At 36.5% G+C, this 23624-nt stretch overlaps 3 protein-coding genes and 1 pseudogene across 8 annotated transcripts; 2 read left to right on the plus strand and 2 right to left on the minus strand.

The window, feature by feature from the left end:
• Positions 1 to 9665, plus strand: LOC18094684 (phosphoinositide phosphatase SAC2). 6 transcript variants are annotated; one of them, XM_006369033.3, is made up of 17 exons: positions 1 to 150; positions 341 to 491; positions 2157 to 2361; positions 2446 to 2611; positions 3339 to 3561; positions 3971 to 4047; positions 4297 to 4484; positions 4562 to 4659; positions 4893 to 5026; positions 5109 to 5237; positions 5690 to 6047; positions 6715 to 6836; positions 6992 to 7102; positions 7861 to 8040; positions 8478 to 8648; positions 8727 to 8817; positions 9219 to 9665. In XM_006369033.3, exons 2-17 carry the CDS (start codon positions 402 to 404, stop codon positions 9321 to 9323), a joined length of 2448 nt encoding a protein of 815 aa, XP_006369095.1. In that variant the 5' UTR covers positions 1 to 150; positions 341 to 401; the 3' UTR covers positions 9324 to 9665. The 6 variants fall into 6 exon arrangements, 5 of the variants coding, with proteins under 5 accessions (XP_006369095.1, XP_024451967.1, XP_052308668.1 ...); XM_024596199.2 differs by having other exon boundaries at positions 39 to 221; XM_024596206.2 differs by having other exon boundaries at positions 85 to 102.
• Positions 9666 to 9846: 181 nt separating this feature from the next.
• Positions 9847 to 12279, minus strand: LOC18094685 (40S ribosomal protein SA). Its single transcript, XM_006369034.3, has 5 exons — positions 12002 to 12279; positions 11128 to 11390; positions 10822 to 11019; positions 10317 to 10518; positions 9847 to 10219 (listed from the first exon to the last, which is right to left on the minus strand). Exons 1-5 carry the CDS (start codon positions 12156 to 12158, stop codon positions 10107 to 10109), a joined length of 933 nt encoding a protein of 310 aa, XP_006369096.2. The 5' UTR covers positions 12159 to 12279; the 3' UTR covers positions 9847 to 10106.
• Positions 12280 to 13422: 1143 nt separating this feature from the next.
• On the plus strand, positions 13423 to 20222 carry LOC18094686 (protein SLOW WALKER 2). The gene is made up of 16 exons (XM_052455688.1): positions 13423 to 14219; positions 14595 to 14670; positions 15035 to 15154; positions 15281 to 15356; positions 15573 to 15641; positions 15769 to 15849; positions 15943 to 16014; positions 16703 to 16795; positions 16879 to 17031; positions 17201 to 17284; positions 17421 to 17568; positions 17801 to 17886; positions 18262 to 18344; positions 18414 to 18776; positions 18959 to 19181; positions 19360 to 20222. The coding sequence occupies exons 1-16, from the start codon at positions 13487 to 13489 to the stop codon at positions 19996 to 19998; spliced, it is 3099 nt and encodes a 1032-aa protein (XP_052311648.1). The 5' UTR covers positions 13423 to 13486; the 3' UTR covers positions 19999 to 20222.
• A 164-nt stretch (positions 20223 to 20386) lies between these two features.
• On the minus strand, positions 20387 to 21470 carry LOC18094687 (17.4 kDa class III heat shock protein-like; annotated as a pseudogene).
• Between the last annotated feature and the right edge of the window lie 2154 nt (positions 21471 to 23624).

Below are 23624 nucleotides of genomic sequence, written 5' to 3' on the forward strand. Positions count from 1 at the left end.
AACAGTGTCAATAAATTAAAGTCTATTTTTTTTTGGAACAAAATAAACAAACAAATTCATCCTTTTTCCTTTTCATTTAGCTCTCTCTGTTTGTGGTTTGTGGTCTCTCTCTCTTCTATCTTCTCCAAAACGTCTTTAGCTTATTCTCTGGTTTGCTTTCTCTCCAACAAAACTTTAATCTTCACTGCAAAAAAAGAAAGACTGAAACTTTGAGTGATTTGGTTTGCTTGCTTGCTTCTTGTTTCTTTTGTTTTTCTTAACTCTCATTCTGCGTGTTCGCTTACACATATGATGAAAAGCCAGACAGATAAATAGTTAAAGATGTGTGCTTTGAGTGTAGATTTTGAGAAGTGGAGGAGTTTTTGTTGCAGTGGAGTTCACTCAACCTCAGGAGGTTCACCATGGTGGGATCCCAAATGGAAACAAACATGATTCGTGGTTCCTCCGATTCCCGTTACTTGCAGAAATTCAGACTCTATGAGACTCGCTCGGTATGCACATAAATTACTCGCTCACTTTTCTTCAATTGTTATCCTTATGTTGTTGTGTTTGTTGGTTTTTGTTTTTCGTTTTTTTGTGTTTTGAGGTTTATGATTTGTTGGTTTTGTAGTTCTTGATTGTGATTTCTGTGATATTGATTTTTCTCTTTTCTTTTGTCTGTGCGCGTGTTCGTTTGATTTTTTCTGTGATTGCCTCCCTTAAGTGAGGAATTCTAAAATTTTGATGATTTTTCTGGGGTGATCGTTTACATTGGATATGATTCGCATGGTGTTGGATTTAGGTTTTTGACTTGATCAGGTCGTGGTGTGGACCTGATTGGCAATTCAGCTTTGAAGATAATGTTTCGAATAGAGTACTCTTTGTCTCTTTGATTTTAGTCCGCAATTGGTTGAGTTTATGTTTAGTTTTGTCTTGCTTAGTTCATTTTGAAATCTCAGAGCACGCTGGGTTTATGTCATGGAATGATTTTGTTCAAAAAGTAGGGATGTTGAATTTGTGCAAAAAAGTGGGGAGTTACACATGTCCAAATTTCACTTTGTTATACTTGTTTTGCTTCCTTATTCTTTTTTCCCAAAATAATGGAAAGAAGAGTATGTATTTTGCTCAGTTGCCATTCGGTTTTATACATTAGCAGCTCATTGACATGTCGGCAAGCTTGTTCCTCGGAATACTTCTTTGTTATGCCAAATTTGGGTGTCATTTGTTGCACAATTCTTTGATGTTATTAAAATTGAATAGTAGGATTAAGGTTAATAACATTAAAAACATTTACACGAATTAGCCTGTTTTTCCTTCTCTTTCCTCCTTTTCTGCATAAATTGAGATCAACATTTTAATCATGCATCCATACAAAATTTCCCCCCCACAGTCACTCACCTTTTTGATTACTTCCTCATGTTTTCTTGCACAGTATCGCGTTTTTGAGGCATAAAAGGTCTATTGAATTTTAAAGATTTTTGTCTTTCTTTTCAGCATGCAATCAATAGGGTAACTTAGATGTATTAATCTTGTTCCAATAAGGTGGTCAAGCATAGTCCATCTTTTCTTTCAGTGAATCTTATAAAGAGAGAGTATTACAGACATGGGACATTAATTTCCCAAATTTTACCAGACCTTTTGTTTCATGTTGTTTTATACGAAGTATGAAGGGAGTTATCTGTGCTGGTTTTAGTATGCTATAATGAAGCTGTTATCCCATCATGTCTTTGTCCTATATTTTTCAGTATTGGGGGTTATGTTCAATTTATTATGGGTAATGTCAGCCCTTTCTCTCACTGAACCCTGAAGTCACTACCACATTGGAAAACTATGCTCAACCGGTCCTCTTGCATGAGTTGCATCCTTTTGATGATGAAGCAGGAAACCAGTTGCTTAGAACTTTTTCTCCTTCCTGTCATGCTGAATTTCAATGAACTGAATGATGTACTTTTCCCTTTTGAAAAATTCCCACTTTTGTTTGGTGGAACTTTTTGTTGCTTCTCTCATTTATCCCACAATTTATTTTATAACATAGTAAAGTGACTTTGGTAATATGAATTTATCTGTCGAAACATTTTTATTTTCATCGTTCTTTTATTTATATTTAATGATTATCCATGCCAATTTCTCAAATCATCATTACAGCAACTTCTAATCCAACATCTACTACGTGACAGAATTTTTATATGATTGGAGGAGACAAGAACAGAACCCTTTGGAGGGTGTTAAAGATTGATCGTTTAGAGCCATCTGAACTCATTGTTCTTGAAGATTCTACAACATATTCAGAAAGTGAATGCTGTGATCTGCTAAGGCGAATACATGAAGGCAACAAGTCAACGGGTGGACTTAAATTTGTCACTATTTGTTACGGAATTGTTGGTATGTTGTATCTGCAAGGTCTTCTATATAAGCACTTAATCTGTTTAATTGTTGAACTCATTTTTTCTTTTTTCTTCAACATAGGGTTCATTAAATTTTTGGGACCCTATTACATGCTGCTGATAACAAAAAGAAGGAAGATTGGTGCAATTTGTGGCCATACAATTTATGCTATAACCAAGAGCGAGATGATTCCTATTCCAAATTCTACCGTGCGGTCCAATATGACTAGCTCTAAGAACGAGAACAGGTCTTTGTCCATTCTGCATGTAAATGTAATATGTACCTGGCACCGTTAAGGAGATCTAAGAGACTAATATCAGAATTGCCATTGTTGATTTGTAATTAGATGATGACTCTTTTATGGTTGTGGTGCTTGATTTTTAAATTAATAGTTTGATATTTTTCTTTCATTTAATTATTTGGGACAATTAGTCTGAGTTGTGTGTTGTCTGTTAGAAGTAGACTGGTTCAACACTGGAGGTAATTTCTCAACTATTTTTGTCATCACACCCTTCAGTGTTAATTAATGACGCGGGCTTCTGTGATTCAAACTTATTCAGGTTCTTCTAGTAGTTGTAGTTATAGTTTTATGTTCTTTCTTTGTTTAATTTTGTTTTTGAGATGAGACAAGTAGGGCATCTAATTCTAATGTATGCATAGCAAATATTACTGCCGCGTCCTTTGTAGTTGATAATTTTGTGTAGTGGCTATTTCCAGTTCATTTCCTGCATATGTACAGGGACAAACTTCATTGCTGTTGTGATGTTAATAGAACATGTTGAATGAGACAAGGTATCATCAGGGTTTGTGGGGGAAAATTCACTTTTCTTTCTTTCTTTCTTTTCTATTTGTTTCACTTTAGTTTCTTGGCTGATACTAATTGGACTAACAATTCATAGTATCCTTTTTCGCTTTATAACATTATTAAATACATACTGATTTGTCCTTCAATTTTTTTTGTCTTGATGAAATAGATACAAGAAGCTCCTATGCACGGTGGACCTTACAAGAGACTTCTTTTTCAGCTACTCCTACAATGTCATGCATAGTCTCCAGAAGAATTTATCTTTTAACGAGACAGGACAAATTCACTATGAATCAATGTTTGTTTGGAATGAATTCTTAACTCAAGGAATTCGAAATAACCTCAAGAATACTCTATGGACGGTGGCATTAGTACATGGCTTCTTTAAACAGGTGCATCTTATTTCAAGTCACCAACCATACAAAAGTGTTTAAAGACATTTGATGCAAGTAAAGAATAGTCCATGATAGAAAATGTCCATTACCAAATATGATGGTGTATGTTATGTTTTGCCATCTTCTCTAATTTCCTACTCTCTATTTAGTCTGGTTCTTTTCAAAGCTATCGAGTTTATTATAATATCCCATTTTGAGTTAGGAGTTGAAGTTCCCCTATATTGATCTTTGGAGAGGGAAATTAACTAAATTAAGAACATGCTCCTTTTGTAAGTTGAACAGAAGATTAACATCATCCACATTTATCTGGCCTTCAGAATATCCTCTCAATCTTACTGATGCAAATTTGTCTGAACTATTCTGAGACTTCAACCTGATCTTTATGGTTTCCTGTGTTGGTATCCAGGTCAAAATTTCAGTATCTGGCAGGGAGTTTAAATTGGCTCTAATTGCTAGACGATCACGGCATTATGCTGGCACAAGGTATGGATAGTCTTCAAAACTTTTGAACAACATGCTAGCTGGATTTCCTCATCTATGCCTGGCTGCTTAGATCTTTTGCCCTTGAACATGTCAAACTCTCAAATGCTTTTGATTCAATCTTTATATTAACTTCTTCATATAGTCTGCTGCTGACTTTATGAAAAGGCCACTATCCAGTTTTACCCCCCTGATCACTGCTGAACTTACAATGAATTTCGTTGTGACTTTACTTTTCTCTTGTCTATCTAGATATCTAAAACGAGGCGTGAATGAGAAGGGTAGAGTAGCTAATGATGTCGAGACAGAACAGGTTGTGTTTGAAGATGTTTCTGAAGAACAGCCAGTGCAAATAAGTTCTGTTGTGCAGAATCGGGGTTCAATCCCGCTTTTCTGGTCGCAGGAATCCTCACGACTGAATCTTAAACCTGACATTATGTGTATGAACTCGGTATTCTGAACCTTTTTATTCTCAGTGATAACTTTCATAAGTTATTCATTTATTATTATTTTGCAGTATCAAGGAAGGACCAAAATTTTGAGGCAACAAAACTTCATTTTGAAAATCTTGTGAAGAGATATGGAAATCCAATAATTATTTTGAATTTAATAAAGGTAGGTTGCTGCAATTACCAAGACACAGATTGCTCCACATGCCTGTGCTCATGTGATCTTTTTAAGCTTCTTGTATATGAAAGTTGATTCATGATTTTTGTTGTTGTTGTTGTTGTTGTTGTTGTTGTTGTTGTTGTTGTTATTGTTATTGTTATTATTATGTTTAGTGATTGTCTGGGATTGAGGCTTGGTTGTTGTTGTATGTTTTTGGCAATTATGTTGGTGATTGGCAGTCGCATGAAAAGAAGCCTCGTGAAACAATACTTGGGGCTGAGTTTGCAAATGCCATCAGAGTTATCAATCAAAGTTTATCTGAGGAGAATCGTCTGAAGTTCCTACACTGGGATTTGAATAAACATTCTAGAAAGTACTTCACTTGCCCACCCCATATTGTTCTTTCACACATTAATTTATGATGATTAAAGTCAATAGTGTTTGGTTATTTTCAGCAGAGCTACAAATGTCCTAGCACTTCTTGGAAGAGTCACTGCCTATGCATTGAATTTAACTGGGATCTTTTATTGTCAAGTCATGCCAAGTTCAAGCTCCAAGGGATTGTTAAATGGGTCCTGCTTTGAGTAAGTTAATGCAAAAGGCTTCCAACTCTTCTTACATGGTATTTTTTTTGTCATATGCACTCTGGGAAATACTTGCTCTGAGAATTTGTTGTCCTGCTAAACTTTACAATGTATTTACACAATTGCTTTTCAGGCTACTTTTAATTTTTTTGTAAATTCATTTAATTGATGTGTATTTTATTTTGCTTCGTTGAATTTCAAATGATTTGAGGAAATATGTTGATTCAAAATTCATAAATCATTAATGTGCAGCTTGTGGAATATGTGTTTTTGCATTTGTGCTTTGTAATCATTCAAAAAGAGGTGGGAAAGACACAGAAAATGCAATCCCATGGTGAATGATACCCTTTTAGTAACTACTCATTTTAGGGTACACTGCCATGATTTTTTCCTTGCTTTCTGTCTAATTCCTGTAACTTCCTTACGATGGTAGCAATGCAAATTTGGTGCAGGGAACACGATGGTGACTGTTCTCTTGAAAACCTGTCCAATGAAAATGGCAATGTCGGCAAGTTGGATTCAGAAATTACCAAAGCTGATTGTGATGCAAATCGAAATCAGAGTATCAAGGTTCCAATGTTCCAAAACGGGGTTTTAAGGACCAATTGCATAGACTGTTTAGATCGCACAAATGTTGCACAATATGCCTATGGATTGGTGGCTCTTGGACATCAGCTGCATGCACTTGGATATATGGAATATCCAAATATTGATCTGGATAATCCTTTAGCGGAGGATTTAATGAGGATTTACGAGACAATGGGCGACACACTTGCACTGCAGTATGGTGGGTCCGCTGCTCACAACAAGGTAATCCTTATGGTTCTGGGGAGGCCTACTCTTATATGATTAAAATATGATTGGACATGAATGTGTGGATGGAATACATTTTTTGGCACAGCTAGCTGTTACCTTGGATTTTTTTTAATTTGGAGGAAAAAACCAAGAATTTTCTCACATGAGATTATGGAGCTTGTAGGTGTGTGATTGTTTTACTTTATTCAATTTGAAAATTGCAGTATGATGGGTCTGTTGCTCGCTTAGATGATTTGATTTGTAGGATTTTTGAAATCAGAAAGAAAGATCTACGAGCTTGTTGATGTTTCTTAGTTTTGGATGCATGTGTTTTTGGTGAGCCCATGGAAAAAAAATGCCAAACTTGTGTTGTAGTTCTGTTCAATGTTCCAGGGTGCACAAACTATACTATTTGACTAAGTTGGCTGTGTCACATCAGTGTTTTATTTAAGAAATTTAAGTTTGCATGTCATCACCTCTTTGATTGCAATGTTAAGGAACTAAGGTAATCACTTTTGGTATCCTTACCATGGGAAGAAAGTAAGGTATCTCAGGAGTTAAATGAGAAATTGATGTGTTTACCATTGAAATTGTCAGCTCATTCCTTAAAAAGCAAAACATTCTTGTTTCTAAAATATACTGGATGTTTAATTCACTATGCTGCAATGATGATGTTAAATAGATATTTTCTGAGAGAAGAGGTCAGTGGAAAGCAGCAACTCACTCCCAGGAATTTTTTAGAACTCTACAACGTTATTACAGCAATGCCTACATGGATGCTGAGAAACAAGATGCTATTAATGTGTAAGTTAAATAAGCTCTGTTCTTCTCTGCCATCTTTACTTTTCTCTGAAAAGAACATCCAAGGTCAGGGAGTTTTAAAATAGTATGTTTCGATGGTAGGGGTTCATTGCAGGGGATGGATTATGCATTTGATGTGATATTTGCCTTAACTTCAGGTTCCTGGGTCATTTCCAGCCACAGCAGGGAAAACCAGCACTGTGGGAATTGGATTCAGATCAGCATTATGATGTTGGAAGGCGTGGTCCTGATTTAGTTGAGCATGCTAGGTAATGTATTCTGTGTAACTTTCCATATCTCAAGAACTTTTCTATAATCACGTAACTCCCTCAGTTCCATAATTATAGCTGAACTTGAAATGGTGCACTTGTTTAGGTAACCACTTCGTTTGGGTGGGTTTGGGGGGGTTTGGGGGTAACATTACGTTGGACAATGGGGTATAAAAGTAGGTAATCATTGACAATGCAAAAACATTTAACTGAGCCTAAGAGTCAGCATGGACTATGACTTCACATGAAAGGAAGGAGAATTGTGTTGAGAATTTCAGTTTCTGCGTTTGACAAGTTTTACTTTATATCTGGGGACTTCTCTGTGAATAAGAACTATGTAGAGACACTTTTGTGAATTGGAAAACTGTATTACAAGAAGATATATTGGTGAAAGACCTTGGTTTGGAGAAAGTGCATGTTTCTGATATGATGTAGATCTGGTTTCAACATTGTATTGCAAATAAATCACCAGCTTAAAGATGGTTTTTTCCAGTAAATGTAATTCCTTATGTCATTTTTTTTTCAAATCATAACTACAACTTTGATATTGGAATTTCTCATTTCATATCTTTGATTCAAATGATTTTCAACAGAAGGGCTTTTTTCCAAATTAATTATGTGTGTTTAACGATGTTTGTCTGTGAGCTTAATGCCAGGGTTACTTTGACCATATAATGATTAGAAGATAAATATCATGAACCTAGAATTTCATTTGGAGGGAAACTTTTATGCAAACATTTCTTTTTTGTTATCTTTAGGTCACTCATTAAAAGATCACTCTCTGATGGCAATCTTCCCTGTGAAAGTGAGTCGCTTGTATCAGCTGCCAGTGTTGGATACAGTAAATCTTTATCTGAAAAGGAGGGTGGAGTTAATAAGGGTCTTTCAGACTCAACTCCGGAGATACCAGCTTGTGAAATTGACATATCATATTCCAGGTCTGCTTAAATTGCTTAATGCTTCTCATGCTTGTTACGACTTTATTACCCTATTTGATAAGACAGGCCCATGGTTTATCTGATTTGTATTCATCATTCCTCTTAGAGGTGCATAGTTGATGAGTAATTGAAAAGCCAGATAGCTTCTCTTTATTAAATAGGATATATTTCTTTATCCATTAGGAGATAAGTTGTCATTCCACTGCTATTGTAGTGACATCTACTCTTTCATCTAAAATGTAGACACGGGAGTGGATAAGTGGTGTATTTATGAAGGCTGCAGCTACAAAATCTGGCTGCTGTCCTCACTCAAATTTCAACATGTAATTTTCAGTTAGAAATGGAGATGTTTGGATGCATGCTAAACCCTTTTTATATCATGCAGTCGTTGCATTTGATGTGCACCTATGGTTGATTAGTGTTGGGTGTCTTTCTAGGTACATTCCCTCAATGCCTTGCAGGAAGATATTTGAAGATGAGGAATGCCTATACTTTGAAAGTGATCATATTTGCTATGATGAACATGGGGATGCTTGTAGCTTCTCAAATTTCCTTGATAAGGAGTGGCTTTCCTCATCTGGGAATTCGTGTGAAGATCTATGTGATAGGTAGTTTTTGTGCTTCCTATTAAGTGCTTCAGCTGAGGAGCCAAAGGCAATACTCACCGATTGTTTTAATGGCTGCAGGTCTATTGCTGGCCTATCGTCTGAGAATCTTGCAAATGATCTGAAAATAGAAACCAGAACATCTGCTACAGAGTCTGGATCTAGCTTGAAGGTCAGTATGTTTTATTTTAGTTGCAGTGTCACATCATGCATGATGCCTTTATGGCGACCATTTCAAGGAGTTGTCTGGAGTCTGGACTAGTGCTGGCTTTCAAGAACGGAGATTGGGTTGCACCCACAATTTGGTTACAGTCTATACGGCAGGCTTTGCTGCAATTTTCTGGTGTATGACATACAATAGCAATCATGTTATTTGTCAGAATTGAACTCAATTGCCGTCATGTGATTATTAAATTGCTTAAAACTGCCTGATCAATCTCCTACATGTTTAAGCATCAAATATATTTTACGTTGTGCACACCAATCCCATACAATTTTTGCCATTTCATGTTTCATCACTTTCCTGATTTATGTTAGTTTCACAATGTTAATCTGCTGCTTCCTTTTGTTCAGGGAGGAAGTCAAACTGGGACCTATCTTTCTTCTGATGACCTTAAGGGTGGATTTTCAGACCACTTCGTGCGGTGGGTAATGTATGGGGAGATGCTGTCCCATTGAAGCTGAACTCCAATTTTCCATCACATCATTCATTTGAGCCATAATCCGTTGAATCCCATCCGAAGGATGTGGATTTCACCACAGAAAATAAGGATCAACCTACAGATATCATTTATTGAAGCAGAAAGTAGTTCTTGGATCGTGTAAAGACTCGCTGCATCTTGTTCAATTGCACGCCTCCAGAAAGGCATGATTGAGAGGGTAAATAGCTTAGCTAAATTCATTTGGATCTCTCGGGTCCATTTCCTTTAGGCTCCAAAATAATGATTTTCAAAACCACCCTGTATATACTTGCATATATCTAGCGAATACAACGGGCAGTTCTCAACTGTTACAGTCAAATGTTACTCTCCAGTCTCCACTGACAAGCGTTACACAGAAATGATTGCGTTATAATCTCAGGGTTTTTAAGTAAATGGAATAAATTCCTGCGGAGGAATCATCCCTCAGTTTGTGGGAGCAGAGACAAAATGGCTGGATGCAGCGGCTTGGGCAATCAAAATTTCACTTGAATCTGGACATGTAAATAACAGGGGGCAACTGAGATAATAGAGAAGCTTAAATAATGACATGACAAAACACAGCATTGCTGTGGATACCCCACCCCGATCCGTGTCAAAATCTCTTAACAAATTTAACGTCTAGTACTACACCGAGCCCAAAAAGAAACAAGAAAAACATGTCCATCCCCACTTGATGTTTATGACCCCCCTCAAAACTAACTCATGATTCTGGAATCAGTGCAAAACATGGTGGTTGTGAGCATGAACATTCCTGCGGAATTTAAATGTCCCAGCCAGTAGCAGCAGGGGCAGGACCATCAAGTTCAGTAGCTGAAAGGGGTACCGGAGCCGGAGCCGGAGCAGGAGCTGCACCCCATTCAACAGAAAGTCCACCTAATTTTTGAATAGAGTGATGGAATGAAACAAGACTGTTAGTGCAAAAAATAACTGAAAGATAGGTAACTCGTAGGTCTGAATGAATTGTTATTACCTTGCTCTGGGAAGAAGCTGGCAGCAGGAATGGGTTGTTGGGCAACATCAGCTGTCCATTGGCTATCGGCTATAGTGCTACTCCATTCCCCAGCAGAAATCCCGTAGTCAGCGGGAGGGAGTGCATAATCAGCAGCTGGAACTGTTTCCTCCTCTTCCTGTTGCTTTGCTTCTTCAGGTTCCCTATAAAAGAACAAGTCCACCTGTCCAAAGAAATGACAAACAAAGCAGTTCATGCTTCCTAAACAATAAATAGCTAATGTGAAACTGTAAAACTTACCAAGAATAATACATAAAGGCAATCCCAAGCAGTAGAATGTTGCATTAAAATACTAAACAATACAGCATTATGAATGCCTGCATAACAGAAATTTTGCTATGGAAAGTTTGGTGTCCACAGCATGCAGTCATCCTACTTGCAATTTAAAGAGAGAGAAAACATGGAAAGTGAAGAGAAGAGGGCTTGAGGGATAGAATGTGAAACAGCTTTCAAACAAATATCTTACCATAACATCCCACTTGTGCCCTTGAGGAATAGTTCCACGCATCTGTAGAACCATTCTTGCCAACAGCCAAAACAGGCATCCGATGCTGTGCTTGCCTTTGTTATTAGCAGGAATGCCAATATCCACAAACCGCATCGGAGAGTCAGTGTCACAGAAAGCAATGGTAGGAATGTTTCCAAGAGCTGCTTCCATGATAGGCTGCATGGCATGAATGATAAAGATTAAAATTCGAAGACAAAAAACAACAATGTTCAAAAAGACCAATAGGCATAATAAGCTCAGTGATATTGATGAATTTCGGTTCACCTGGTGATCAGTCCTCGGATCAGTGAGGATCAAAAGACGAGGTTCACTGAATGAAGTCTGCATCTGGTTAGTGAAGGTACCAGGAGTGTGTCTTCCAGCAATTGCATGAGCACCAGTGTATTGGGCAAATTTGAGGACAGCTCTTTGACCATAGGGCCTTGCAGATTGAACAATAATATCTTGGGGGTTCTCAATTGCAACAATAACTCTAGCAGCCAGCAGAAGCTTTTCCCATGTCTTCCCAAGATTGATGATATAAATTCCTGTGCAATAAACACCAAAAAATGTAACAAGAAACAATCATGAACTAAAGATGACCAAGATAAAACTAAATACTCTTTTCCAGTCAGATGCATCACAAGGATGAGTAGCCATAATAAGCACACTGTACATATATTCGAAAAAAAGGACAAATAAAAAACTACATTCAACAAACATTAAGCACAATTGACCATTAAAACAAACAAGTTTAAAATTATAACACCCTTGCATCTAATACAGTTAGCAGATGCCAAATTGAAGCCTTAAGAACAAATGACAAAAAAAACAGAGCCACTAACTTTCATTCCACAGGTTTTCTCCCACCAATGATCTCAACATAAGCAAATCTTCCAAAACAAACATCTCCAAACCATTTCAAGTTCATTACTCCAGCACCAAAACTACCAAACAAGCAAGTATCTGCAACTACTCGATATCCAAAAACACAAACCAACTCTAATCCAACATCCATAAAAAAAAGAACAAACAAAAAGACTCAACCTTCAATAGATCAACATCCACAATAGACCATAAAAAACGAACTATTTCCTCAAGATATAAGATCTACGCATCCAAAACAGATATGTATATAAAAAGAGAGTGTGCTGGGTACCATCATTGCGACGCTTGAAAACGTAACGTTCCATTTGGAAGTCACAGTTTTTGGTGCCAAGATGAACCTCAGCAGCCAACATCATCTGAATGTCTAGCTCTTTCTGCGAAAGTGTCTTTGCTGTTGCCGCAGCAGCTGCTCCTGTTGCTGTCGCCATGGTTTACTGCTTGAGATTGTGTCAGCCTGTCAGAGAGAGAGAGAGATGAGGGCTAGGGTTTTTTTATTTTAAGAGAGTATAGGAGTGATAGAAAGCTTCTGCTACCACCACTACGGTTTTTTTAGGGCCCAAACAAATATATTTTGGGTCCATATCTACTCGAACGACTTGTCTACGTTCGATATGTCTAAGGTTAATGGATAAAATATATTATGTGTTTTTTTTTTTTATAAAAAATTTAATTAATTCGTTTAATCATCTCAAGCATAGTTTTAGACCCCGCCTGATGATCGGCCAGTCCAAGATCCAGGTTTCAGGTTTTGACCGGGTTACCGGGTCGTCCGGGTCAATTCTTAAAAAAAATCAAAACGATGTTGTTTTAGTAAAAAAAAAAAAACAAAAATCAACAGGTTGCAATCAGGTTTTTGAATGTATCTTGCCGTGTCAATCGGGTCTCCGGGTCCACCGAGTTTTTCTTTCCCCTGTTTTTTCTTCAACTTGACCCAATTCCAGCCCCGAATCGGTGGGGTTCCGGGTTAACCCATCGGGATGGATCAAGTTTTAAAACTATGATATGGTACCAAGTTGAAGTCCATTCATGATTTTTGATCATGCATTTTTTTAAAAATAATATATTTAATAAAAAAATTAATATCCTCAAAATATTATATACTTTTTAATTATAACCTTGTTTATTAACCTTAGTATAGGTTTACATAGAATTTAGTAAAATATGTTTGAATTAGCTTTTTGATTCTTAAAGCATTACAATGAACTATACTAGAATGTTTTAAATTAAAAACATTAAATTAATTATTTTTTCAATATTCATCTTTAAAGGTAAAAGATGAAAAATTCACATATAAAATCTCACAAATACAATAATCACTAAAGGTCTTCATGCACCCTCACATTAATTAAAAGCAAAAATATTCTTTATCAATTTTTTTTAAAGTTGGATTTGTTAAAAAAAGCAACAAATGGCTTACGAATTCTTTTGTTTTAACCATCATAGCTGATAAAGTACAAAAATTAAAGGATTCAATTTTTTTTAACAAAAATATTATTATTTATATATTTAACAAAATTACATAAAATCGATTTTTATATGTTTAGTGTTTTTTTTTCTTCCCAAAATTGACTAGAACAATGATAGAAAAACTTTTAATTATCGTAAGAAGCGACATCAGGTACAAAGGAGCGCGAGAAAACAAAGAAGCGACATGTCGCCCACCTAAGCTAAAACCCTACTACTTACTCCAGAGTTAAAACCCTCTCTACGAGCAGACAGATGCAGAGGCAGAGGCAGAGGCAGAGGCAGTGAAGCAATGGTGACAGAAAAAAGCACGAAGCCCTCAAAGGACAACATAGAGGCGTTGAAATCAGAGGTAGCCTCTTTTGCTTCCTCTTTAGGCCTCGCCTCTTCCACTTCCTCCTACACTGGTTTCAACGATACAGATTTTCGAAACCCTAAACCAAAACCAAAACCTAAACCAAAACCAAAACAAAATCAAAACGAAGACAAACCACCTCCTCCTTCTCAAAAACCCCATCTTGATAAAAAAACCTCAAATAAGCCTCCAACTTTTAGAAACAAAAATGACAAATCACAAAAACCCATTTCAAAACCAACACCAAAGCCTCCAATTTTGTCGCTTGATGCCGGTGATGATGACAAGAACAGTAATATTACAAGAAAATTTGACAAGTACAAGAACCTCCCTAAGTTGCCTTTAGTGAAGGCAGGTGCAGTGGGTGTGTGGCATGTGGACTTAATGGAATTGGAGAACAAAGTTTTGGGTGAAGAAAGCAAAGGAAAGTTGGAAGTTAAAATGGGTGTTGGGGAATGGAAAAGCTTTGTGGAGAAGAAGAGAGAGTTAGGGGAGAGATTGATGTGGCAGTATGGAAAGGATTATGAACAGGGTAGAGGTCAAAAGGGGGATATTAAGATGTTGCTAGCTACACAGAGGTCTGGGACTAATGCTGATAAAGTGTCTGCCTTTTCTGTGCTTATTGGTGACAATCCTGTTGGAAATTTGAGGTCACTTGATGCACTTTTAGGTATTCTGTTGGATTTTAATGCTGTTTTTATGTTTCTTTTTCTATTTTTTTTAATGTGTTTCTTTCCTGTTTCTTGTTGGCCTTTGTAATTGGCTTTCAATGAACTACGATCACAAAAGTTTCTCTCCTTGATCAACGATGTGATGGTATTTGGGTCTGACCTCTTATTATAGGGATATGAAACATTTGAATCATTGCTTGTATTGTAGCCATATCATTGCATTTCACTTTAGGTTTAGCTTATGTGGAAGAACTATTGTATGGATTTTAGTGGATTAGCATGTGAAGATTATAGTGTAATTAAATGCTAAGTACTTCTTCTTTGTTGAATATGATTTAGTTCCATGTCCTGATTGGATGTAATACTGATTACAGGAATGGTAACATCCAAAGTGGGGAAGCGGCATGCTCTAACAGGATTTGAAGCATTGAAAGAGCTTTTTATTTCAACGTTGTCATTTTTCCTACTACTCTATCCCTTTTCTTTTACTCGCTTTATATCCTTTTCATTTTCTATATTAGTTTAGGAAGTTGTATGTGGTCTGCTTCTGGCCACTTGCCTCTCTGTGTTGGTGCCTGATATAGGTTGTATTTGGAAAATTATGAATTTCACACTGTTGGCAGTTTGTTCATTGTGATTTAATGGTGAATCTGTGAGGATGAGATGTTTTTTCCTCTTAGTTTGGTATTATCCTGATGGATGATATCACATGATCAGAGAGGTGTTCCTTGTCATAGCTTGCTATCAATGGTTTCCCTATGTTGTGTTCACTCATTGGTGTGTACTAATCTGCCTTTCATATCCTTTTAACCAGTTTGCTACCTGATCGTAAGCTGAAGACCCTTTTACAGAGGCCTCTAAATAATGTTCCTGAGACAAAAGATGGTTATTCTCTTCTTCTTTTATGGTATTGGGAGGACTGTTTAAAGCAGAGGTAGGCCCTCTATCTTGCTCCTATCAATCATGTGGAAACAGCATGTCTTCAACTTTTCATTCCTTGCATTGACAATGCATTGCATGCCTTAATTCAATCCTAATTAGACATGCATTAATATCTCAGGTACGAACGTTTTGTTTTTGCACTTGAGGAAGCATCAAGAGATATGCTACCTGCACTAAAAGACAAGGCATTGAAGGTTGGCCTTCTCATTGAGTCCTCAAACGATTTGTGTTCTTGCATAGATTTTGAAGAGTATAACATGATACAGCATGCAATTTGAACAATTGATGTAATTGATTTTTTTTTACAAGGAAAAGTAATCACCATTTCCTTTGGTTTTACTTCTCTCTGATGTTATAGGTTACATCTTAGGGTATGTGAACATGATTAACACTTTGTGATTTTCTTACAGATAATGTATGCATTGTTGAAGAGCAAATCAGAGCAGGAGCGCAGATTGCTTTCTGCATTAGTTAACAAAGTAAGTTAGCATTTGATTCTACCTGTCTAGAGAATTAAACGTATTGTCTTTGGAAGCTCTTTATTTGAATGCGATACAGTTTCATGAAGCCAGTGTATGTATCTTACGCCTAGATTATATATTACAGCTAGGTGATCCCCAAAATAAAAGTGCATCCAATGCTGACTTTCACTTATCCAACCTTTTGTCTGACCACCCAAACATGAAGGTACAACTTTTAAATATAGCTACTTTTATTCCTATATGTTGTTTGGCTTAAGAATTTATTTAGTTGACTTCTTTAGGCCATTTTATTTTACAGGCTGTGGTGATTGATGAAGTGGACTCTTTTCTTTTTCGACCTCATTTGGGATTACGATCAAAGTACCATGCTGTATGTCTAATCAAACACACTCCTTAATTGCTAGCTAATGATCTGGATTATGCTCATGGAACCCTTCTCACTCTTAATTTTTATTTGATTTTGAAAATGTTCATTCAACTCCAATTACCCTTGCTATTGTATGTTGTGATATATTTCATGGTAGATCCTTAAAGCTTGCCATTGCCATCCGAGGCCATAGTTATCACATTTATATGCGTTTGATACATTTGTGCTCTAGTCATCCTGTTCTGTGATATTCGTTCTTGTTCTTCCTAATAATACCCATGGAAGAAAGAAGAAGGAATTAAGGCAGTAGATGTAGTTTTGAACAGCAACTCATTCTTCTGCTGCATCTGTGAACTGTGAAACCCATGTTTACTAGGGTTAAACTTAGAAGAGAAGTCATATTCTATTACTTTTGCATTTATAAATATGCTTCAGTTGTCTTGGCAAATGATTTATTTGCATCGTTCTTGCATGTAATTGATATTGTTTGAAGTTTTCCAAACTAATTGGGTAGTTATTTTTCTCTATTTCCTGACCCTGATGCTTAACTAAATTGTTACTGAATTACACTCTTTTCAAGAATCTGCTTTCTGTTTTAGTTCTGGAAGAGATGTGTTTTGAACTCAAAACTTAAGCAAAACTGTGCAGCTCAGTTGATCTGGTTTAATTTTCAGCTCTTATACATATGCAGGTTAATTTTCTGAGTCAAATTCGTCTTGGTCATAGAGGCGATGGACCAAAAGTGGCAAAACATCTGATAGATGTATACTTTGCACTGTTCAAGGTATTAATGACTTTCTTATCTGATGTGTTCGTTTCCCATTTGACCTCTCCTTTGTGAATAATGTCGACAAACCACAATCACAGGTGTTGATAACTGAGGCAGGCAGCAGCAAAAAGATGGATAAAAGCAGCAAGGCAGAGAGAAATACTTCTGGTTCTTCTAAAGAGAACGAGATAAAAAGTTCACCAGAATCCCACATTGAATTGGATTCACGACTTCTATCAGCTCTTTTAACAGTCAGTATTAACAATTTTTATGTTTAGAGGAAAGTTTTTGATATAGGAGAAGTCAAATGAATGCAGGAATTTCTTTAGAGCTCTCCAACATTTTAGTTTTGCAAAGATTTTGTTCTGTTAGGGCAGCAGCTTCAGAATTTATGCTTCCTTTGTGTTGCCATCTTGTCAGGGTGTTAATAGAGCATTTCCTTATGTTTCAAGTGCTGAGGCGGATGACATTATTGAGGTCCAAACACCAACGCTCTTCCAACTGGTAATCTCCTGGTCTGCCATTCAATTCCAAGAGAACTCCATTTAGTGATGTAACGTGGCTACTTAATGATTGGTAAATGGCAATTTCGGTATTATGCTGTGCTTTAATAGCAATATATATATATTTGATCGTGCAGGTTCACTCCAAGAATTTCAATGTGGGGATTCAGGCACTGATGCTTCTTGATAAAATCTCATTGAAGAATCAGATTGTCAGTGACCGGTTTTACCGTTCTTTGTACTCCAAACTCTTACTTCCAGCTGTCATGAATTCATCCAAGGCAAGTATTCAGTGTTTCTTTGCTAGGAGATGATGTTTATTTTCTCAATATATATACGGCTTCAATTCTTTGAGTTGGTACCCTTTATTGCTTTTATATCATTTAACCATTCAAAACAGCTCGTGGTGTTTAAGCAGGCTGGGTTTTGTTTTTCCAATTCCTGTCTATGATTTAAATTGACCCTGTATCTCTCGTTTTATTGTATTTCCCTTTTGTATGGTTTGCACCTCAGGCAGAAATGTTTATTGGACTCCTTCTGAGAGCCATGAAAAGTGATATAAATCTGAAGCGGGTTGCTGCCTTTTCAAAGCGACTATTGCAGGTTAATAATCTATCATTCTAGTTGGACCTATCTATAAATGCTGATCAACTCTTTTTTCTGATTTCCTATTCCTGTTTCACCATAATAGCTTATTGTGTAAGATTCGGCATTATTGCTTCACATATATCTCTATTCTTTCTAGTAGAATGACAGAGCAAGGCATTAGTGTTTCTTATGTATGTCTTTGAGGATTTATTTCAATCACATGGTCATTTGAGCATTCAAAAGGGCACACTATATTTTGAATTTTTCAGTCTGATTTTTTATAGAAAAAAGTTTATGGGGACCGGTAGGTTTCTTTTCTCCTTATCTTCTGGAAGTCTAGTACCTTTCTTATGCATTTGAAACGAAGATTGACCTTAGATACTTGGACAGGTTGCCCTTCAGCAGCCACCTCAGTATTCCTGTGGATGCCTTTTTCTCCTCTCGGAAGTTCTCAAAGCACGGCCACCTTTATGGTAATATTGATTTTTATTTTTTGTTACTAGTTTTTTTTCCGTGTTTTGCTAACTTGTTCTATCCTGCAGGAACATGGTGCTCCAAAGTGAGTCAGTTGATGAAGATCTTGAACATTTTGAAGACATAATGGAAGAAACTGATAATGAACCTTCCACAACACCCAAAAAAGAAGAGATCGAAGTTGATTTAGTTGAAAATGGTGATAAGATCGACTCTGAAAGTGATTCTGCAGAAGATGAAGATGATTCTCCCGCTACTAGCTCCGAGGATGATGTTTCAGATGAAGAGGAGTTGCTAATGGAAGACAGTTCAAAAGAACTTCAAGAATCACAACCACAATCTGATCATAATGGTAACCAGCCACAAATAAATTCTTCAGGGTCTTCCCTGCCTGCAGGATATGATCCACGTCACAGGGAACCTTGTTACTGGTATGTTGTCTTTTCTACAATTAAATGGGTGCATTTGGGTTTTGCATCATATAATGTGTATGTGGTATATATGCTTTTCATTTCTTTGGATAAAAAAGAACAAAAAGGAATTATGGGCCTCTTTACCATCACTTCAAGGTGTTGATGGTTTTTTCTGACTTTATTTTCCTATTTATCAACAGCAATGCAGATCGTGCTAGCTGGTGGGAGCTGATGGTACTTGCTTCACATGCGCATCCATCTGTTGCTACCATGGCTGGGACACTTCTATCTGGTGCTAATATTGTTTACAATGGAAATCCACTGAATGATCTATCACTTACTGCTTTCCTAGACAAGTTTATGGAGAAGAAACCCAAGCAGACTGCATGGCATGGTGGCTCCCAAATTGAACCAGCCAAGAAGGTTAGCCATCATAACTGGCACTTACTTTTGTTGCTCTTTTGTGTTTGCAGTGATTTTTTTATATATATAATGAATTTCAGATTTCCCTGTCATTTAGGGTTTGAAGCTTTGTTTTTTTGTCAGCAGCAACAAAAGCATCAGTTCCTTTGTATCATCGCTGACTTTTTCATTTTTTCAGCTTGACATGAACATGCATTTGATCGGGCCTGAAATTCTTTCATTGGCTGAAGTAGATGTACCTCCAGAAGATCTTGTCTTTCACAAGTTTTATGTGAATAAAATGAATACCTCAAAACCAAAGAAAAAGAAAAAGAAGAAGGCAGCTGAAGAGGAAGCTGCTGAAGACTTGTTTGATGTGGGTGATGGTGATGATGATGACGGCGATGACGATGTGGTTGGTGATGATGAGAGTGACAATGAAGAGATCGATGATCTATTAGACTCTACCAATCTTAGTCACGGAGCGGAAAATGAATATGACTACGATGACTTGGACCAAGTTGTTAACGAAGATGACGACGACTTAGTCGATGATGCAGAGGTGGATGCCCTAACAGATACTGAGGGAGAAGATTTTGACACCATTGTTGACAGTGACAATGATGCTGTTGATGTCGGGGATGCAGATGATGGTACTGATGAGGATGGGCTTGACCAACGGAAAAGAAAGCGGAAGTCTAGAGGGAAGGCAGGTGCGTCCCCATTTGCAAGTCTTGAGGAATACGAGCATGTATTAAACGAAGATAATGCAACAAAAAAGAAGTCAGAAAGAAAGAAAAAGTCTAAATCACTGAAGAAGAGAAAATCATCTAAATAGTCCTAATTTACGTTGTTGGTTTTTCTGTCTGTCATGTGCCTTCAAATTCCCAAGAAACGACATAAGAGTTTGGTGTGTATTGTTGGTGCATTTTCCTCGTTCGCTTCAAAACTTTTCGCCAAGTTATTAACCAGGCAATTTTGGTAGATCAAGCAGCATGGCCAAACTGGTCACAACAGGATTGTTGATTTAAAATGTATTTAATTTTAAGCTTTTTTGTGCGAGTTCTGCTCTTTTAAATTTGCAAATTGATTACCTGATACTGAAATCGTTGCTCTTACAAGCTTTCTAAAAGATGTCAAACTCTCCTGCTCTGTACCCTGGGAATTTAGGCCTTCGCCGTTACCCTTGAATATGACTCGAATGCTTTGATGGAGGGATGCATTGCTTTGCCTCTTCTCCATCTAGCAAATATGGTGATTTTTGTATTTATATTGCATTTGATTCCATATCCTGCTCTTCTGCTCTGCCAAGGCCGATCAAACAGCAGAGCATCAAAATTTGGTGACGGCTCAACCTTAAACTTGCCGAACTCAACACGTTTATAAACCATATAGCATTGCAAACAAAGCTGAGCGCGTTTCAACTACGATTATATAAATTGGTTTCAAATCTTGACACAGCACGGGTTCGTTGCACCATCATCATCCACATTTACCATAACTTTAGCCTAAGATGCTTGCAAAATCATATACATCAAGAAGACAAACTGAACAAAACCCTAATTAAGAGCTCGTTAACCTAACTCATTATCTTCCACAAATTTTCTCTTCACTGTTCAGTCTCCTTAATTTCAAGAGATAGTAATATCAACTGTCTGTCTTGGGTGGTGGAGGATGCTTCTCAACAACCACAGGCAAAACCCCAATCTCACATTTAGCAGTAATGGCAGAAGACACAATGGCATTCTCGGGCAACCGGAACTTCCTCAGCAGCTTCTGGGGTGCCTTCCTTTCAAGCCTGATGTACTTGCAGCCTTCCTCATCATCATCTTCGCGTTTCCTCTTTCCTGCACTTTTAATCACCAGAGTATTCTCATCTTCAACAGTCATCTGTAGTCAATAAAATTGGTTCAGCAACAAAGAAGTTTTTATTTAAAAAACTAGAGCACAAAACGGAACATTGGCTATACGTACCAGGATATCAGACTTGGACAATCCAGGTTCATCCATGTAGAAATGTACTCTTTGGGAGTATCCAAAATGTCGACAGGAATATTATTGCTCTTGCTCATCTTCTCAACAAATTCTTCTAGTAGTAAGTAAATAAAGGGTGCTTGTTTCTTGTGAAAGTTGGACGAGACAAAATGAGAGAAAGACGAAAGTTTACTGGCAGCAGGCTGACTTAAACTGTTTGGTTCCTAAGAAAATAGTGGAATAAACATACATATGAACACACATAAAAGCAGAGAGGAAAGTTGTAGAGCGACGAGCATGGAAAAATCCGTGGTAGTTTCGAAAGTGTCTTCGCGTCCATGCGATACGAGTGTTAATTGTCTATCGGTAATATTTGTGACCTGACCTGCTTTGTGAGGAACGTAATGTTTAATTTGCGCATCTTCTGGCTGTGATGGCTAAATTTATTATCTCAATGTTCTTACAAATCATTTCTCAAAATCCCTTCCTTAATTTGTACGATGTCCCACAAAACTTTACAGTTTTTACTTTTTACGTTATTGAATTTTCATAATTACCAACCTTAAATTTTAAAATTAATATATATATATATATTTTTTTTCTCCTTACATTACAATAGATTAATCTTTGTTGGAAAAACTTATTTAATTTTGATTTTTTTCCTTCTGCAACTGCGGTCAATTAGAGGCGTTTGAGAGTGTGGTAGCAGTCTTTTCACTAAAAAATGCATTAAAATAAAGTTTTTTTTATTTTTTAAAAATTATTTTTGACATCAACACATAAAAAAATCTGAAAACATCAAAAAATATTAATTTAAAGCAAAGAAAAAAATTAAAAATTTTCAAATTTTTTCAAAAACACTTTTGAAACGTAAAAATAAACAATGTTCTAACAATATGATATAAAATTAATCCAACACAGAAACATTGTTTTGACATCTCCAGAACTCCATAACAAATAAATCAAAATAATTCATCAAGTTTAATTCTCAATTAATACGATATAAAAACAAAAAGTTCAATTATAAGTATGGCACGCAAAACCTTGCATATAGTGGTTCCACCATTCCTGTGAAAGTAATTGTAATTGAAATGTGATTCCATGTATTGTAATTATCCAGTCTTGATTCTTGCATAGTCCTGTCTGGGCATGGCGTCTTGGGTTTGGCTTGTTATACATTTTTTCTTTTCCTTTTTCTTCCGAATTTTATCTCCGGCTATTTTCAGAATATTAACGGCAGATCACATGGAAACCACAACCTGGACCAGATTCGATCTCGTGGTTCCCCACAGCACAGTATCTGTGTTCCTCAGTATATGCAACATTGGAATCGTCGACATGCAGCTGTGTGTTTGATCTCATGTCTGCTTTAAAGCTCTCAGACAGCATATATCATATGCTCTTCTTTCTCCCTTCTTCTTTCTTATGAATGTGCTCCTAATTAATGATCTTGTTAAGCATGATCTGACAATGATTAGGAGCTCATGATATCTTGCATTGCACATGGTATAACCCCCGATATCTACATTAATCTTTTTTTTAATTATCATAATAAAATAATTTTTCTATTTTATATATCGAAAAATAATAATTACCCCACAAAAATTGTAAAATCTCAAAGTTAAAAATTGATCGTGGGACCTCCTTAATCATATCTTACGGCAAGTCCTAATCACTTGTGCTAATTATTAGAAATTAAACGAGTTGAGGATGCTTTAGTTAATTAGTGATAACATATAGATGAACTCTTTTTTTTTAGTTTAACGTGGGTGTCCGGGTCAGCTTGCGCATACCTCGACTAATTTCATGGGTCCTAAAGTTAATGACCATGTAAGCCTCCAGTGGCCATCATATGAGCAACCACAGGGCTCGAACCTGAGACCACAGAAGAAGCAAACCTCTTGATCCCAAGTTTTTACCACTGGACCACCACCTAGATGGTTATATAGATGAAATTCTTCACGTTAGGGATCCTAACATGATGGATTAAACTAGTTAAATTCTACCTTTTGTTTTCAAATAGAAAAAAAAAATCTGTAACAAAAAAAAATAGAAAAAAAAATGAATTTTGTGGTAAGAATTATATATATTTGTGGGGGCATTAGCTCCTCAGTGTACTAGTACACAGGTCCCATTTAATTATCACAATAAATCCAACAAAAAAACCAATTGGCTATAGAAATAGAAATCTAAAATTAGAGGGGTTATTTTGTTTAGAAATATATTAAAATAATATTTTTTTTTATAGTTTAAAATTTATTTTTAATATCAGTATATAAAAAAATAGAAAAATTAATTTAAAATTAAAAAAATAAATTTTTAAAAAATCATATTAAACTATAATACCAAACACCCCATGCTTGAGAGCTGTCTAGGTGTTCAGAAGCATAGTAAACTGGTACAGACACAAGTTGACGTACCATTGATTGGGCCACCAGTCGTAACGACTGCACCTCTGCAGTAATCATGAACCTAGACATGGTTAATCCC

This window comes from Populus trichocarpa, chromosome 1, assembly GCF_000002775.5.
Source record: "Populus trichocarpa isolate Nisqually-1 chromosome 1, P.trichocarpa_v4.1, whole genome shotgun sequence".
NCBI lineage: Eukaryota > Viridiplantae > Streptophyta > Magnoliopsida > Malpighiales > Salicaceae > Populus > Populus trichocarpa.